The sequence below is a fragment of the Ctenopharyngodon idella genome, chromosome 12, assembly GCF_019924925.1.
Source record: "Ctenopharyngodon idella isolate HZGC_01 chromosome 12, HZGC01, whole genome shotgun sequence".
NCBI lineage: Eukaryota > Metazoa > Chordata > Actinopteri > Cypriniformes > Xenocyprididae > Ctenopharyngodon > Ctenopharyngodon idella.
In genome coordinates this window covers 20,308,887-20,328,359 of record NC_067231.1, presented here as the reverse complement: position 1 = coordinate 20,328,359, position 19,473 = coordinate 20,308,887, and the positions used below count along the sequence as shown (strand labels likewise).

Here is a 19,473-nt window from a genome sequence, read left to right as displayed (position 1 = left end):
GTCTTAGGGTGAGATGAGCAGGAAATCAGACCGTTTCGAAGCAAAACAGCCTGAAATTGCCTGATTATCCAAGCTTATAGGCTCACTTCTCTCAGATGTGCCTCTTTTTGCTCTCCTTGTATATGAATAAACTGAATGACAGTGTAAATAATAGCATTAGTCCTCACAGCAGCCTGATTTGTTTCTCTCACTACAGGAAAATCTCCAGACACTGGGTTCGGAGATCGAACGACTAATCAAACAGCAAAGGGTGCCGGATGATACAGCCGGAAGGAAGTGAAGTCAGTCGAGGGGAAGGCTGTTACAGTAAATAACACACGCTGTTCAACTGAGCCCGTTACAAAACGACGTACTCCGTTTGAGATCAAAACAGTGCTCTTTTCATCAGACAAGCTGAGTCTGATACATACACTGGAGGCACAGTTCGTGATGAGGACTGCGCCAGAGATACTTGCGTGACAAATGAATGAGTCTGTGCTCACTTTTCTTCACATCGTGCCCAGCATCCAACTTTCCTTTCTTCGCCATCCCCTGTGATGTAGCCGCCTCACCTGTGCCTTGATGAGTCAAGTTCATCAGGTTCAGAGCAGAATTGCAGTCCTATATCCAACAACCTGATGTATGAAGTTGAGTAGCTGAATGACTATTCTCATAAATGTGACCCCACTCTCTTTTTGAAGAACAAAATGTGCTGGACTAATGGAGACCTGCGGATTCTGCAGCTCTTTGGAGGCTTTCAGAGGCTTTTCCTCTATTCACGGCGCCGCAGGTTAATGGCCGCTCCTCCCCGCTCTCATTTCCCCCTCATGCAAACGTGCCAATTAATGAATGTATTATGCAATGAAAAGGACCCTTGTGTGTAATCCCACACTCTCTGACCCAGGAGTGTGGGCAACATTCCCCTTCCCTGCTGCTGCTAGGTTACCGCTACACCCGGATAGCATTATCTCTCGCGAAGCACTTAGGCGAGAAGGGCCATGCCAAAAAATACAGCTCTTGCTCTGTCTCATTATGAAGTTAAACACATTAATCAGAATGAGTAACTACATCTAAGAAATGTTGATACATCTAGGGCTAGTCTTAAGGGAGCTTGCATTTTTTTTATTATCAGTTTGTTCTATCTGGATTAAGTTGTAATTAAATATTATTGTTATTTTCCCCCTTCTACCTCTGTTTTCTGTAGAAACCAGCTTGTAATTATTTTTATGTTCCATCTTTTTTTAATTGTTTTTCTTTATATGACGTTGCTTTTGAAGAGCCACTTGCTCCCCAAAGAGACGTAGAGTGTAACATCCCCATGAAGTGAAGGAGACATTGTAAATATTAAGGGCAAAAGTGCAATTTTAACCCCCCTTTTTGTTTGTTTAACTGTGCCGTAATCGCCCTGGCCAGCCTCCCATCTAAGACTCCTGCAAAATATCCAGTTAGCATCCAATTCCGTTGTGATGTAACCATATGGCACGCAACATCGTGCAGAGCTGAATCTATTCCAACCGCTGAATTGCGACAGCCAGAGGCATCACTGTTCTGCTTCTCACTCCGTCCCTTTTTGCAGGGGTGCATGATGAAGAATTTCCCCATTGGATGCTGCTGATGGATTCAATCATGTTCACCTTTAGAGCTTGTAAAAGGCAGCCATGCATTGATTGGCAGATCTCAGCCGGTTTACCAACCATTTTAGTGCCATTCTCATTGGGTTTTCTCCCTCTTGAGCCGCTATTGAAAGTAAAATCATGCCACACACTGTGATAAAGGGTTTATAATAACTTGACAAACTGCAATATAAGATTGTCAAGGTCATATCAGCTGTTCCAACATTGAGAGCCTGTGCTGTAGCTCTCAGCACTCCCAAATCCCAAACACATTGCACACATTCCGGAAAAAACGCAGGATAAAGGAAATTATGCAATGCTAGCAGAAAAATAAGCATTTACACAAAGCCATTAATGGCGAAATGAAGACTCTCTAATCTGTCGATAATTTATCATTGTACTTTACATTCATAATTTATTTAATGTCTCAAAATAGAAGAAAGATCTCTTGAAGTATGTATGTATGTATGTGAATGGCAAATTGAAACTGATGACAAAAAGAAAAAAAATCGTGTTGATTCTGTTTCTGGTCTGTAGCTTGTGCTCTGCTTGATTGTATAGTGAAACTGTGATTATAAACTTGTAGATATATTGTACAATGGTCCAATGTTTTTAAACTTCTGGAGACTTCTGTATATATGGCGTTTAAAGGGGATTAAAATGAAAATATTATAATCGCTGAAGTCATTTATTTTTTAATGCAAGATTGAAACTTTTAATCTATGATGTATGTGTATGTGAAATATATATTTTTTTATCTATAATATTTTATTTTTAAATAATATAATTATAGATATTTCTATAAAATTTTCTAAATTTTTTTTTTTTTTTTTTTTTGCATATCAACATTGCAAGATCTGGGAGGGGTTTCTCCCTGTTATAAGCCTATTTATTTTTGCCTATTTATTCAAGATTAAATGGTTAGTTGCATTTTTATTACTCCATTTAATCTTTCATTTTCCCTGCTGTCTGCAGCCCTATCAGAGCTTCAGCCCCTTTGTTTTTTACTGACTCACAAGGTGAAATGGGTCACTGGTCACTCATTGGGTGTGTGAGTGCACAACAAACCACGTGTCTCCCCTGCGTTGCCTTAAGTAACATTACATAACAGTAGCAGGTGATGTCCAAAACCAAAAGTTTCTGTGTACTGGACCTTGACTTATTGATCCTCTTTCCCACAAAACACACAGAGCGCTGATATTGAGCAGGTCAACATAAAGGAAAGCTCTCAGAATTTTATTACAAGTCTTGTATAATAATAATAATAATAATATATAAACTACTTCTTCAAATGCACTTTGCATCACCCCCAAGCAATTGATATTTTTAGGCAAACTGCTGCAGGACATGGAGTACTGGAAACTCACTTTTGAAAAGTAATTTAGGTGGTGCATTTCCTGTTAGCTTCGGCTTGCACTAATAATAGACATATTTACAGAAATGGCTGAACGTGTTTATCAAACAGAAGCTCTGTCTACATATGAAACGCACAAAAGTTTTTGCCATTTGAAGAATCCTAGTATTCATGTACAGGCTATTTAACATCTTTAAAATCTGTTAAACACAACATCTCTGCCCTCTGTTTTTTTTATTTATATTGAACACTTGCACCCTTCTTGCTTTAAATTCATCTCACCTGTGTGGCATTTTAGAGTCTGCTGAAGGTGATGAGAGACGGCAGGTTAAAACATCCTGTACATGGCAAAGAGCCATTGCGTAAACTCCGCTCAGCACTTATTTTTAGCACTTCAAGATAACGTGCTCTGACACTCATATCAACCTTGTAGACCTCCAGAGAATTCATAAGCCTCAGTCAATGCTTTCGACTCACTGGGAGGTCTTGTCGTGAGTAACAGGAATGTTTGTGAGATTGTCTACCCATGTGTATTTCAAATATATCTCTACGTAATTATAATCAGATTCTTATTTTTAGAAAGTGCCATTTTTCTCCAGCATTGAATAAACTAGTAAAAGTATCTCTTTGAAGATAAAAAGCACAACACAGGAAAACAGTACTCATCCCAATTAACACATCATGTCCTGGTTTCACAGACAGGGCTTAGATTAAGCCAGGATTAGGCCTTTGTTCAATTAGAACATTTAAGTAGCTTTTATAAACATGCCAGAATAAAACGTTACTGGTGTGCATCTTGAGACAAAACAACAGCACTGACATATTTTAGGTATTAAGTACAAGTTGCTTTCATTTAAAACAGTTTAAACATGCATTTTAGTCTGGGACTAGGCTTAAGCCTTGTCTGTGAAACAGGGGGCATGCTTCACAATGACTAATTCAGAGGCATTGTTCATTATTTTTTTTTTTTTTTTTTTTTTTTGTCTTTTGCCAAAAATTTCTCTTTTTTTCCAATTTAGAATGTCTTGTCATTTTAAACTGATTTTAATTTTAATCAACGAAAATAACATTTTTGTCAAAGTAAAAAAAAAAAAAAAATTTGCATTGGGGTTGGTGGGTATCACGATGCCGGCTCAACATCGTGATGTCTGTCCATCGGCCCAACCCTAATTGTCTCTATTGGATTATTGCAGAAAATAAAGTCTGTGACTAACAAAACCTTATGAGTCTTACACATTTTGTCCATGATGATAATCTTCACAACTTTTATACATTTTGAAGCATAAATACAAACGTCAGAAGTAAAAAGCTAAACGTAGGCTATATAAACAAACTACACCGCGGTCACATGACTTAAACGTCACCATCACTAAGCTTCTGACAACTCTTTCAGTCTTTGTTCAAAAACATTATAAACACAACGAGGCTGTAAAAGTGGACTAGTCAGTAGATGAGTTTTCCTGTTCGGCTGATGACGTTTAATGTCCTCGACAACCTATAGTCCAATAGTCACTTGTTAGCAACTGCTTTTTAGTAAAAGCTTTAAAAAAAAAAGAAAAAAAAAAAGAGGGTATTACTGATGTATTTTATATTATAGAATAAAACGTGAAAATATCTCGAGATATCTTGTGTTCAACACAGACCTTATTTCTAGCATTTAACCAAAAACCCATTCAAAACACCCATTGACTTCAGGATGATGGAACTGGAAGTGCTAAAATGCTAACTCATTTCCAGGTTTTGGCATACAAAAGTTGTGTTAGCTGTGTTAACACCATGTGTAATTGCAAGATTTTCAACTCTAAAAAGTGTTCACATCCTCCTAGAGCTCATAATTATAATTTGTAAGCTTGGAATTTTCTGAGAGCTCCTACCTGTACACCACATGACCACTGCTGATTCATTTTGGCGTTGATAGTGTTGCCATTGAAATGCATAATTTCCAGATGTAACGGTGTGTTCAACTTAAAGAGGTGCTGCACAGACCGATCAGTGTATGACATCAAAGTACCACAAGAGCGATTAGAGAGCAGACGAATCGTTCTCGCGGTACTTTGATGTCATACACTAGGGGTCTCCAAACTCAGAGGGCCACTGTCCTGCAGGGTTTAGCTCCAACTTGCCTCAACACACCTGCCTGGAAGTTTCTAGTATGCCTAATTAGACCTTGATTAGCTGGTTCAGGTGTGTTTAACTGGAGTTGAACTCTGCAGGTCAGTGGCCCTCCAGGACTGAGTTTAGAGACCCATCATACACCAATAAGTCTGCGCAGCACAACTTCAAGCTGAACACACCTACCAGCTCCAAGTAGGTCACATGTTGCCATCTCGAAATTATGGTAATTACGACATGGCGTGAATCTATTTGAAACCTGATTTAGGCTTACATATTAGGTCACGTGACACGTAAATTCACTTGTGCGCGTTATTTTGTGCAGATGTAAATTGTAATATTACGTTTATGTTGTGTAGTATATATCTAAATAATATCATAGGATGTATTTGGATTGGAGTTATTTAACCCACTATTAAAGCATTTTTGCAGTTTTTTGGTGTTCACTTTATAGTTTGTGCAGCTAAAGAGATGAATGGATTATTTTTAATCAATTATACTGTATTTTTTTTTGTAGATTTTCCTCGCAGCTTTATTTTTCTCTTCAACAGAATGTTTTAAGTGAAACTGTTTAATTGTCCTCATGATGCACATTTTTCATTTTGGTGACAAAGTAAAAAAAAAAACTTTGCTAACGAACAATTCCATCAGTAATTTAGCTAACGAGATTAGCACTGTTCAGTGTGATAAATCACATCTTGTCCCATAAACAAGATTATCATAGTTTTCATCACACCCTTCACAGTTCAGTATGTGTGAACGTGGATATAATGGTCCGAAAGCGTCCTTTAGACAAGCCGTTGAATGGAAACTCCGACACTGGAATGTATGGAAGGCAGCCAGGCATGCACAGGTAAGTGGATGGCGTTCTCTCAACACCTCATAAGGCAGTTACGTATTACAATTAACCGTGTAAGCTGTTGGCCAACGTGTGAGGGAAAAACACGAGAGCGTTTTATCTCCATGATGTGCTAATGGCAGCCTTTGGCTGACATAAAACAACGTGTTTAAAGATTGTTGCCGTTCCAGACCAAGTGGCCCTTACATGAACTAAAGATGTGTAATAGCAGTCAAAGCTCAGAAAACTTTTTGAACTTGCCCACCAGCTGCTATTAATAGACACTTAACGTTTTTGAAGTAAGCAAATGTACCATTCACTGACCACAGTGAGCTAATCTTTTCTACTTAGGACAATCAGGGTTTGAGTGCAATTCTCCTGATTTGAGCACAGCAGTATTTGAGCCTCCAAGCAAATAAAAGCAGGCCCACATTGGGTCATTACGTCAGAGTCATCAGGTACAGAATGATAAACTAAGAATAAGCTTTCTGATTAATGAAACAGATTCAACGCTGATAAAGAAACCAAAGGCAATCACATGTGCACCATTTGTTTCAACACAAGGGCCCTCATCTGTTACGTCTGTCCGGATACAAATTCCTGCCAAGCAAATTGTTTTTAATAAGAAGGTGACATGCAGCCAGGAGCATATTCATGATGTGGGCAGTGTTGTTGTTGTGAAACGCTTCACTGTTGTATTAGCACAGGTAATCACATTTAAATAAGGTTCATTAGCTGAAGCGATGTGGACATATTGCATTCAGCGACCCTGAGGCAGTATTAGATGTGAGAGGGCTCTGGGGACAGAGCTCCGAGCAGTAATGCATTTTAAAGCATTCAACCTCTTGTAATTAACAGCACACAGCTGTGAGTTCAAATGAAATGTATTCCTTAAAAGCTTTTTTTTTTTTTTTCAAAGCACAATGCACTTGATTATTTCAGATTTTTCTAGAAGGAATAAAATGATACGCAGCAAAACAAGGCATTAAACTCCCTATTATTATTCAGGGAACACAACAATTAACAATATAATATAATTTAATATATAATTATACACGACCAGAAAGGAAACCAGTAAATCACACTGTAAACCTCAATGCTCAAAATAATTAATTGGTTTGAGTAGGACAAACTTAAATTAAACAAATTAGTTCAGTCAAATTAACTTTTTTGAGTATTTTGCACTTAATTTTTCTTTCAAGTTCACAGAAGCGATATATTTTAAGTAAACTGAAGTGTTTCATTGTTTCATTCATTTCTTTTAATTTAGACTAACTTAAGTTTATCTGACACTAGGCTGGGATTTAAATTTCCCAGCATGCTTTGCCCATGGCACTCTAAATGGAGAGTAAAGGTTTTTGCACACTGAGTCCGAAATTTGCGTCCGAAATTTTCGCACGTTAAAAAAATAAATACGACCTCACGTTATGTCAATCACGTTTACACACTGCCTCTGAAACTTTCGTCCGTCATAAAAAAATTTGGATCAGGTTCGATTTTCTGCGTTTTTTCACATCTGTGGCACGCATTTTGAGAGACGTTTTGACAATTCAGAGCCACCGTACAAGCGAACGCCAAAATCCCGAATGCCATCTGACAAGTTGATCCACATCGTCTACAGCACAAAGCAGTAGCACTGTATGACAAACAAAGTGCGGAATACAGAGACAGAATATAAAGACAGACTGTGCCAGTAGCAAAGCATCAAACTGAGAGCCACTGACATCCTGAAGTAAACTTTGAATCGCTCGGGATAATCACGCAGCTCCTTGATGAGGTGGAACTCTCCTTTCTCTCTATGCAATCTCGGGATTGGATGGACCCAATATTTCCTCTTTCTTTTTCTTTTTTTAAGAAGAGAGAGGACAACTAAATCATGCTCACTGCTTGAAGACTCCATTTTGTATTGTTTTGTGAATTTTTTCACAACGGATTCATTAATACGCATCGGACTCAGTGTGCAAGGTCTCTGTGCGTCACGAATTTTTAGGATCACGAATACGAAAAAATGCATAGGAAAATTTCGGACTCAGTGTGCAAAGGCCTTTAATGCTAAAATTAAGTGTTATATAATTTTGTGCAAGATTAATTTTAAGTGGGAGATTTAGTAGTGATTAATGTTTTGTTATGCTGATTTAGAAGAGTGGGTTAGGGTTAGGTTAGTGTAACCAATATACTAAAACAATTTGCCACATAATTGCGTCATATGTCCATCAATGCTTTTTTTTTTCTTTTTTTTTTTAAGCTGGACTTTACTTTTTAACAAATTTGCCTATATTGCTCTTTATTTCAATGCAGTTGATTCATTGAAGTTAGTTGAACTGCAGAAAATTTAAATTTCCATATTTTCCTAAAGCCTTTGCTAACACTCCACTGATGCGGGAAATTATACCATTAGGAGAATTTCCTAATGCTTTCTGTTCACATTGTGATGTGAATCTTAAGAACCAAGAGACACATACCCTGCACCGCTACACACTAAACTATTAGAAAAAAGGTTAATTGGGGTTCTATATAGAACCTTTTAGTAGTGTTCATTTGCACATGTGAAATGAAATGACGCTGTCGTGTTATTTTTACAGTCCAATGCGGTCTAAGATGGTGGAAAACCCAACAGTGATGCAAGTGTAGCAATCAGATCAAACTAAATGAGGTCAGCACATAAATATTTAAGGCAAGCTCTAATGGGAGGCCCTTGGTAGACATTAGCCATGTTGAAAAGGACTGTTTTTTACTTTCAATCAACTGCAGACGAGGGTAACTCACATATTGAGATGTAAATCTCAACTGTGTTGATAAAATAGTTAAAGATCTCCTGACATAAAATGGATCCCTCATTTCAGTAGTACGCCTGAAAACATTTTGCCTTGAAAAAAAAACAAACAAACAACTATCTGAAATCAGACTTCAGAAATCACAACAAATTATAAAGTGATTACAAAAGCAATGTGCATTTTCACAATATCACGTTTTATTGCACGCTAGCCAACTTGACGTCAACATGATGAATCTTGTACAATACTTCACATGAGGCACTGGTACATAAATTATTTCTGTAAGAATGTGAAGTTGGGGAAATATATTTATAACAAAACTTGCCAAAAAAATTGTGTGTGCATCTTTACAGATCAATGAATCTAGTAACATATGTAACTGGTAGAAATTTGAAAAGAATGGAAAATGCAAGAAGCTCATTGCCCCATTTTGCAGCTCACATGTGACACAAATAAGGTGCATGTAAATCACAAGTATATTTAACATTATTTTATCACATTGCCACGCTTATCATATATGCTGTACAATGCATCAAATAAATACTGTACATTTTAACAATTTGTTTAATATAAACAACGTCCTCGTACAATTTGCACATTATACAGGTATGAGGTAAAACGAGATTTATTTTCAGACATTCGTGAATAAAACATTCCAATAAACAATGTAAAGGCTCAATGCCTAAAAACATTGCTATGAAGAATGAAAAACACTGTTCCACTACTCAATTTCAGAGCTAAACACTGCTTCAGTCTGACCAAACTACCATTTACTCACTGCAAAATACTGAACGGTTTGTATTTGAAAAAATTTCTGTTTTTATAATTGAATTTTGAACTGCGTTTGCAAAATGTTTTTAACCCATTTAATCCCACATTATCATTTGTGACCTGCATTTATTTTTGAGTTTAAGGGGACTAAAAAGATTTGTGCGTGTGTTCCAAAGAGTTCTCAACAGTTAAAGGATGTGCAGACTTTCTTGATTTAATGTGATCATTTTTAAACTGCTGGTTTAAACAGTCACATGACCAGAGCTGTTTAATTCCAGTTTGCCCCTCTGCATATTTGATAAATATACTTAATGGGTCTATCAATAATTTATTTCAGGAATACTCTGTCAAATATTAATCATTATCGAAATACATGTCAGTGATCACATTTGTGACCAGTGAGAAACCGGTTTTAAATAACTGATTGATTCACATGAGAAAATTGTAGATTTTAAGGTATTGTTACAATAAATGAAGCAAAGAAATAGAAATATATCCATGTATTCTTGGATTATCAATACCTTTTTTTCACGCAATTGCTGAAAAGCAAAAATATTAAATGACACTGCTTAATTATTTGCAACTTCTTATTCGGTCTTACTGACGAACTGAGCAATTTGACAAACTGAGAAAGTTTCCCACTGGTTACAATTGTGTCAGAATTAAGTAATCATGTCACTTTTAACTTTTTCAGAAAACACATGCAATTTGCTTCAGTGGGCTCTCCAAATACATGTGCTAATTTAGCTGGGGGAAAAATGGGATTAAATGGGTTAATGATTGTTTTTTTTTTTGAACACGGCAAATGTTCGGCTACCCTATTATCTATTTATATTTATATATTAAATTAACATTTATTTCCGGCCTTGGCTGAGGTGAGCGGCTTTCCAAAAGTGCCAATAACGGCCCTAGGACTTTTCACTTTTTGTTTAACTCCGCTTACCCGTGTCCATGAAAGAGCAGGTCAGAATGGAAGCGGAGCGAGTGCGCATTTTCTCTTGATCCATGTTCACTCAGAACAGGAGTAAAACCCGGAGTGGAGCTGGAGCGGAGTTATTACAAAATGAGTTGAGTAGGAGAAGGGAAATCTGTTGCTCCGCTCCACTAATTTAGTTTGTGCGTTGCTTGGTGAAAATGTAAAGTTGGCATGAAACCGAAGTTTCTGTAAAAAAAAAAAAAAAAAAAAAAAAAAAAAAAAAAAAGTAGGGCGGGACCTGATTTTGTCCATCGGAAATGATTGGATCTCTGACATTTTGTGGTTTGCTATTGCTGTGACGTCATGTGAGTGACAGGCTGTCCCGCCCTCACGCCAGAAAATATGTCATCAGTGAAGAGATGTTGTTGCAAGAGAAGTTATTTTGATTAAAGTTTATGAGGGCAACATGAATTAAAAAAAATATATATATGCACGGATTAATCATTTATAATAAATACTGCAATATTCCATAAAATATAAGAATTGCCCATTTTTATTTCATGGTGACTTTAAAGAGTTGTTTTTTTTTTTTTTTTTGGAAATATTTTCGGTGACGAAGAAGAAATATACGAACTGGCCAATTTTTGTCTGAAACGTAGTTCACACGAACAAGCAATATCACACTTTTAGCGCGTCCATGATTACCTGATATCCAAGAGAAACAGCACTCTTGCTCATGTAATATTGATTAAATAATCGCAGATGTACTTTTACAGTTGAGACTCTGAATGGGACATCCTGCCGTTCCTCTCTAGACTGCAGTCGCTGCTGTCCGCGCCGTTACACTCCGACCACGTCCCGAGCATGCTCTGCTCCGTTGAGTTCCCAAAGCCCCCGGTGCAGCGCGACAGATCGCACGAGCTCACGTGCAGCCTACGGTCCGCCTGCCTCGGACAACACAGCAGCCTCTTGAAGGCTTTCCTGAAGTCGGGACTCCGACAGTATATGATGGGGTTGAAGGCGGAGTTCACATACCCCAGCCAGTTCAAAAACACGAAGACCTCCTTATCCACAAATTTTGCGCAAAACACGTTAACGATGAAGAACGGCAGCCAGCAGAGAGTGAAAGTTCCCATTATTATTCCCAACGTTTTCAGCGCCTTATGCTCTTTTAAAGCCAGAATCTTGGTGGTTCGTTTTCGGTTAGGTTTGCAGTTAGTACCATGATTATTGTAGAATCTTCCCTCGCATTTGTTGATTTTGTTCAGCTGTTGTTTGGCTTCTCTATACACTCTGGCATAGACAAATATCATGACTATTAAAGGGATGTAAAACGATATAATGGAGGAGGAGATGGCATATTCACGGTTGGTGACAAAGTCACAGCACTCGGGTTTGTCATAGCACGATGTATCATTGTAGTCCCGGGACCAGTGCATTAGGATGGGTGGGAATGACACAAGAGCTGATATAGCCCACACTCCACACACCACTACCTTGGCTCGTACTTTTGTTAAAAGGCTTTGATAGCGAAATGGAGAGGTGATGGCGATATACCTGTCTATTGCAATTACGCACAGGGTCTCGATGCTCGCCGTGACGCAAAGTACATCAACAGATATCCAGAATTCACAGAAGAACGATCCATACATCCAGGCTCCTTTGAGCTCCAAGGCTGCGCCAAATGGCACCACCAGTAACCCCATGATGAGGTCTGCGCACGCCAGAGACACGATGAAAACATTGGTGAGCGTCTGGAGCCTCTGATTCCGGGCTATGGCGACTATAACCAGTATATTCCCCACTACAATGACAAATACTATCAGACCCATGATGATTCCCATGCCCACGAGCCACTGTTCTGATACGTTAGGATCCAACGTGTCGCGTTTAGAGTCATTGCTGGTGTTTACGGACGGTAAACCGTCTCCCATGGTGTGGAGAAATGAAGCGCGTTCATTCAGAACTTCAGGTCCTGTGTGGAGCGCTTCCATCCGCGCTCTGCTCTCCAGCCCAGCGCCCACACGCGCTTGCTGAAAGAACGAGCAGAGCGACAAATACAACGGTGACGTCACAGGCTGCACAGCCAATGGCGCTGCATCTCTAAATTGCAAGTCCCTCACTAACTGATGCACTCAAAGAGCCATGCAAGAACTCTGGTCCTATCCAAGCGCGGACATTACGCTGCTGCTGCGTTTTTACGCATGGCAATTTCAAGAATTTCCCCCCTTTAAACTGGGAAATAAACAAAGTTTAAGGATTTAAAAAATATTTACTTTTCTTGTTCCATGCAGATTCTGCACTATTTATTGGTGATTAATCAAATGTAAGCAAATTCAATGTCAGTAATGCCATAAACATTAACTAAAAAATATCAAATGTAACAAACACCCCAATGTGCATAACTAATAACAAAAAATACACAGAATACAGTTTCAGAAATATTTTACTGTAATATTTACATATAGCCTTAAGTTTAATATACATTTTATTTGTAAATAAGATATAACCCTGTGCAGTATAATTCATGCATTTTACATCTAAAAAAACTTTTTATGGTGTTTCACAGTAAAATGTAGTCTTTTAAAATATAATATCTGTTTAAGATTAATAAATGTTGTAGAAGTATTATTTATTGTTAGTTCATGTTAAATAAAGTAGTTAATGTTAACTAATAAAACCTTTTAAAAAGGAAAATTTTTAACCATAAAATTTGTTTGTTCATACACTAGCAAAATTTTCTATGCAAAGTATTGCATACTTTTCTCTACTTTTATGCATTAGAATCATGCATGTACTGCATTGAAATATTTTTAAGTGAAATACTTTTTATTTCATGTAAACTCATGTAAACATCAGTGCCGACATCTCAAACATCTGGAAAGTAGTATGCAACAACACTGCCTGACAGCACTATGGGCAATTACAGGGCCCCTGGACAGATACGGTGCATGTTTGCAAATTTCACAATGCTCAATTCAGTTGTTCCATGTGGCCCAGCACTTTCCTGGACAAATCACCACCAGCCAAGCTATAAAAAGAGCCAACAGTGGGCCACTTGCTTTCCTTATGAAAACGAATCAGCCCGGGTGAGAGATGTTTTTCTAGCAGTAGGAAGCTGTTACTGTAGATAAGATCATAATTGCACCTCCTTATAGCCGGGACACAGACAGGCACATTAGACTAATGCTGCCGCTACACAATTTCTCTCTCATTCTCATCTACATTCCAGCATCGTAGAACAGCACTCTGACCTTTTCTTCTTTTATTCTTTAGAAAAAGCCAACAGGTATTAGTAGTCCCAAAAATAAAGAGATATTAGATATTGCCTTCGCAAACTTGTAATAACGTGGGGCTGGCACCTCCACACTTTCAACCCTTTTGTCATTGTTTGATTCATCAGATAAAGTCCTGGGACTTTTGTGAACAGAATGATCTCACTCTTTCTAAGCAAGCAAAAGGAAGTCTACTCATGTTGCATGGCTACAGGCGCTGGTGCAGGATGCAGGGGTAATAATGCCTATAAGGAGAGTTATGCAATATTATGTAGCATAAAAAGGTCCCATTCATGTACTAGTGCAAACTGAGACATGCATGCATTGGAATTGTGGGTAATGCAGTTTAATGGTGATGACTGCGTAATGATGGATGATTCAGACTAAAATTAGAAGGAGAATAGTCATATGAACAGTCATGTGGGCAATGAAAGAGAGGAATAGGGCTTCATTATTCTAAGCCTGCATGGTGTTCTCAAATGTTTTCATTCTAGAACCAACCTAAAGAGGTATAATCCCACCAAAAACTTTTCAGAGGGAAATATGAGGGAAAAACAGGATTGCTTTCTTGGTAACATTTGTTAACTGCATTAGCTAACATGAACTAACAATGAAAAAACTGACATTAACAAAGATGTATTGTTCATTGTTAATTAAGCTATCTAATGGGACCTATAAAGTATTACCGTTTTCTTCTAGTTAATTTAGTTAAAGGTGCAATAGGTGATTCTCTTCAGAAACATTTTTTGTTATGTGGTTACTTTTGTGCTCAATGCTGCTAGTTTTTCATCAGCTGTCACATTAGAAATGTCTAACATATCCTTGCTGATTATAATTTTGTTTTTAAAAAGTGGTTTACGTTCATTATTGTAGTACTGTTAATTTACTGTACTGTAAAGTTTTCTCACCGGTGTATGACACATGAATAACGTTGTCTCTGGTTGTCTCGCTTCTGGTCTGTGCGCGTTTAAGTGTTTTGGAGGAGTGGCTTTGGATGGTGATTTGCAGGGAGGTGTGGGACCAAAGTCCCTTTCAAGGAAAGTCTGTTCACTTGGCCGCTATATTTGCAATGCCTCCGGACAGCTATTTCGGGCATCAAAGACCAAGTCCTATCTATTTGAATGGGGGAATCCTGAAATCTCAAAAACTTCCTGGCAATTAAATAACATATTTCAAATCAGCAACAAAATCTGATTGAAGTGTCCCATAAATGTTATTTCTTATGCTCAAATAGCATTAAAAAGCTTATTTTTCAGGCTAGACGAGCCAATGGGGGATGCAATGACTTTATCAATCAGCGATTGGCTTTTACTTAGAAGGCGAAACGTATTCCGCCATATTGTGCGTTGCAGTTTCTCCCATTCATGTATCATAACTAATAGGAGTGAACCATCTTTCTATATCTATAGTCTTTGGTGAGACGTACGTTTTCAATGCTAGCAGGCTACGTTAGCATTTTCCCAGATCACCTACTGCACCTTTAACTTTTCAACAGTTAACCTGTCAATTTCATAAGGCTTTTGGTAAAATGTAAAAATTAGTATAACCATGTACAAATACATGACTGTGAGGTATAATAAAAATGGATATATTGAAATGATGCTTTGACTTGGAACTTGCAGTTCAGTAAGTGAGTCGCAGTATGTTGATTCAGTATCCAGATTCTGTGAGTTAATTTAATGAAAGATACATGGGAAGAATTTGTCAGACTCATTCAAAGCAAAAACTTGTGGTTTAAAGTATTATTGAATAGGTTTAGACATAATTTAATAATCTTCTTCCTATAGTCACACTCTAGAGCAAATAAGCAACAAACTAACAATTTATACCAATTTAATCCTTATATTGACTTTCTGGATGGCAGAACAAATCTTAAGCCATAAGCACAGTGCAGCTAATAAAACATATTCTGAATTTAAATCAGTCCATGCAAGCCCAGTGCTAAATACAGCATGGAAAATGAACATTCTTCTCAGTATTATCAAAATGAAAGGATTAAAACCACACAGTCTTATGTAAAGTACTGTGACAATTATGTAAGCGAAACCCAGGTAACTTTTCACATTTCTATTCACAGCAGTCTAATTATCTTTACTTTCATGCCGTTTTATTAAAATCCACAGAGCACAGTTTTTGAGTCCTGGTAAATGTCTTCAGAATATTAATACTGGAAAATAGAAAATACAGTTTTGATGAAGTTCCTCGTGTATTCACCCAAACACCTGCACAGTGAAAAATTGACTTTCATTTTCTGACCTTCAGAAAGAAATCTGTTGGGGCTTTGAAGAGAAACAAAAAAGTAATACAATGCTCAGGGCGCAAAAAATAAAATTTGAATCTTGCATTATGGATTATGCGTCCTTTATACTATGAATTTAGATTTAAATACTTGTTCCAGATATTTATAAACCCTTAAGGGAGCCCGTTTGATTTTACTTCACATCTGCCTGTCAGTGCATATGCTTCACAGTTCACACTCCATATGTTTCATGCTTTCCATACGTTTACACTCCTGGCAAATATCACAGATCAAAAACAGCGTCTGACTTCCCCTCTTCCTAATGGACGGAAGGTTCAAAGGGTCATTATCTGACAAACAGCACACTCTGATTTCAGCCTTGGCTGTTAACCTCTGAAAACATGTTGTTCATTATGAGCTTCATGTATGCAAACATAAACATAACTGCAGCTGAAAGTTCAATGTGTTCACTACGAGGAGTGTTACTGAATGGCTAGAGCTCTGGAAGTGTAACGTTTTTTCCCAGACAGACAGAGCTCCATTAACTTTTGGCTATTTCCCCGCCGCTTCATTGCAGATGCATTTAGACTGCAGTTAACTCAACATCTGGTGGAATTTTCATGATAAGGTAGTTCAACTAACCTTAATGTGACAATATATTGATGTATAAGACAAATGTCTCAGTGTATTTTCTGTTCATGAAAGGTTCAATCAATGTTGTTTTGGACCCCATTGACTGTCATTGTATGGATGAAAAGAGCTGAAATGTTCGTTAAAAGATTTTCAAATCTTTTGTGTTCCACAGAAGAAAGAAAGTCTATTTTGGAACGACATGAGGGTGAGTAAATACTGAGAGAATTTTTCATTTTTGGGTGAGCTATCCCTTTAAACATGACACACAAGCTTTGAATGTGCTTCAATCAGTGCATTGACATGCTCTTCAATGTCATTTAGCAAACTCCATTATACAGGACACTTCTTTCATGGTTAATGTGAACTATACACTACATTAAACACTAACTGGTGGTGCTTTCCCATGCACAACTAAGAGGGACTTGGGTGGTTATGACAGGGTGTCATCCCTCCGTCAATTCAGGTCTGTAGTTGTATCCCAAATGACAATACGCTGTAAAAAAGGTGTCATTTTTGTTTTTGATTTTAGTAAAGAAAACTTAATTTACTGTGATTAACTGATTTGTCCACTGTATTTGAATTGACAAAAAAGTTATCTCAACTTCTAAGAGCAAGTAAAACTCCAAAAAGCCCATGCAAAAAACAAACAAAATATATGGAGTTGAGATTTTTTTTATTTTACAGTGTACTACACTATTCACTTTTACTATGGACTGGATGCACTACCATTGTCACATACGCTCTCCATCTGTCTATCTTCAACAATCCAGTCATTAGTCAAAAACTACATTTCCCAGCATCCCTCCTGTTCATCACCTGCACTCACTCAGCCATTGCCCACACACCTCACAATCTTGTCTGGTCTCAACTACGGGCAATAGACTAATACCCGCTTTATTTAGGCCAACCTTTTGGATATCCCTGTGATACTCCAGCGATCTCCTTGTAAATCTCCAACAATCTCACTGTGATACTCAAGCAATCTCTTGTAAGCTACTCTTTTGAATATTGCACATACCTGTCTACTACTCACCAAACTCTTGCGAAAAGGTGTGCTCTCTCTACACTCCCACTCCAGTCATCACTGATCCGTTTTCACCCTGGTAAAGGAATAGAGACTCAGTTCCTATTCAACTGCTCATCATTATTCTGACTGTTCCATTACTCACCTGTTTGCTGTTAAATTCACTGTCAATAAATACCCCCGTTTGCGTGTAACTTTGTCTGTGAGCGTGTTATTCGGTTACAACCATCTAGCGTATGAATTTCATAAGTTTATTTTGTCATCCAACCATCGAAGCCTGATAGCCCATCCACTTGCATGAATTGTTCAATTGGTGCGTTCAAGTCAAAGAGTATAGAACCAGTATAAGTTCAGTATAAGTTCTTTGTTCAAGTCGTCCTGGGAAGTTCGTATATATGAGGTGGGAAGTCGTGTTTACGAGGGCAGGTGCGTTCAAGTCACTTTCGTCAGAGTAAGATGGTGGTGTACCTTCTCTTAATTTATTACACAAAAAAGAAAGCACGTCTACTTCTAAAAAATAAAGAACAAACAACGTGCATCAGGTGTGTTTTTCTTTTTATGTTTTAATTAATTTATGAAGCCACTGTAAACTTTATCGTTATATATTTTATTGTTAAATTATAATACTATCATATTTTGTGCAGGCAATTAGCTTACTTGTAAATAAAAAAGCCTGACAATGTCAAATACCTATAAGTATTGTTATATTCCGCCATGTTTCTCACTGACAAGCCCCAAACTCGTACAGATCGGGGCTAAAAGAAAATCCCGAATTTACTACATTGTGGTTCATGTGCGTTCAGCTCGTAAATAAGATCTTTCCGACTTGACTTGAATGCACCAAATGTTCCACACTTCGTTTGTTTTTCAGTTAAATAAGTGCACTTCTTGTTGGGTTTGTCAGTGTGAACACACTAATCACACTATTTATAATATAAAATAGTGCATAAGTACACAAATTGGGGCACACCTTTTCTTGTCATTTAATTGTTTCCTAGCTCAAAATCATAAATCGAATATCTTGGAAACCCCAAAACCACAGAGCAAAAATAAGCAAATCCGCCATTTTGTCCAATAAACAAACCAAACAGGAGAGTTAATAAATTAACGTGGGCGGATTTAAAAAAAACGGTATTGATGTTTTTGGTTGAAACAACATATCTTTTTATGTTAATTCATGTTTACTATTAACTTACTAGTAGGAAGAGATGATCGGTTCACGTGCCGCTTGAACTGAGACGCTACAGCGATCTGTCACGACACATTAAAGAGCCACAAAACGGTATTTATTGTTTGAATTTTTTTTTAAATTACAACATTTGAAACCGGAGACTTTTCATAGCAAAAATAACCTGCTGTGCCTTGTCTGTCGGCGCATTGTCAGTGTCCTCTTGCTCCACGGTGATGTAAGTGTGGCGTGAGAGCGCCATGGCTTGTCGGACAAAGCAATAGTAAGGGGGGCGGGTCTTTGCGAAGGGTCATTTGAACGGCTAGAGAAAATTTGTGTTACATGAGCTAACCACATTTTGCGTGTGCTTTCAACTGTAAAAATGACAGAAGCAAGAGTCAAACAGGGTTAATAGCCCTGTCATGGAATCAAAACTGGACCTGAAAGACTAATATGGACGTTTTACAGACTGACGTTTCTATATCAACCAACACTCACAGTTATCACTAGATCTAAACACTGAGGCCTTGAGTTCATGTTGTTGCCTCTCTCAATCACCCATGACATTCTACATATTATTTCAGTACTGTTGGCAAATTATTCTGGCAATGAGAATGCTGTTTCCCCCCTCCAAAAAAACTTGCAAGAATGTCTGATAAATTCATAAATTCTCACATTGATATTTCCCTGTGTGTAATCATCTCAAGAGTGCAAATGCTCTTTCACTGCTGCTGGGAGCTGTTGTGATGAAGGCAGATGTGTGTCAAAAAGCAGCTG

At 37.7% G+C, this 19,473-nt stretch overlaps 3 protein-coding genes across 4 annotated transcripts in view; 1 reads left to right on the top strand and 2 right to left on the bottom strand.

Moving 5' to 3' along the window:
* ccdc186 (coiled-coil domain-containing protein 186) overlaps nt 1–2,267 on the top strand; it is a 28,495-nt gene extending 26,228 nt beyond the window's left edge. Inside the window, exon 16 of the mRNA XM_051913832.1 lies at nt 197–2,267. Within this exon, the coding sequence (XP_051769792.1) occupies nt 197–280 (84 nt within the window). The 3' untranslated portion in view covers nt 281–2,267. The remainder of the gene's footprint in view (nt 1–196) is intronic.
* tdrd1 (tudor domain containing 1) overlaps nt 1–18,958 on the bottom strand; it is a 63,074-nt gene extending 44,116 nt beyond the window's left edge. Inside the window, exons 1-2 of one of the 2 annotated variants that reach the window (XM_051913827.1) lie at nt 18,881–18,958; nt 17,538–17,604 (exon numbers count right to left, since the gene is read on the bottom strand). The gene's annotated coding sequence lies outside the window, so the exon portion shown is untranslated. Of the gene's footprint in view, nt 1–17,537; nt 17,605–18,724; nt 18,771–18,880 lie in introns of those variants that run through there. The other variant, XM_051913828.1, reaches the window with a different exon arrangement.
* On the bottom strand, nt 8,846–12,380 carry adrb1 (adrenoceptor beta 1). The gene has a single exon (XM_051913837.1). The coding sequence runs from the start codon at nt 12,349–12,351 to the stop codon at nt 11,128–11,130; it is 1,224 nt and encodes a 407-aa protein (XP_051769797.1). The 5' UTR covers nt 12,352–12,380; the 3' UTR covers nt 8,846–11,127.
* Nucleotides 18,959–19,473: the final 515 nt, after the last annotated feature.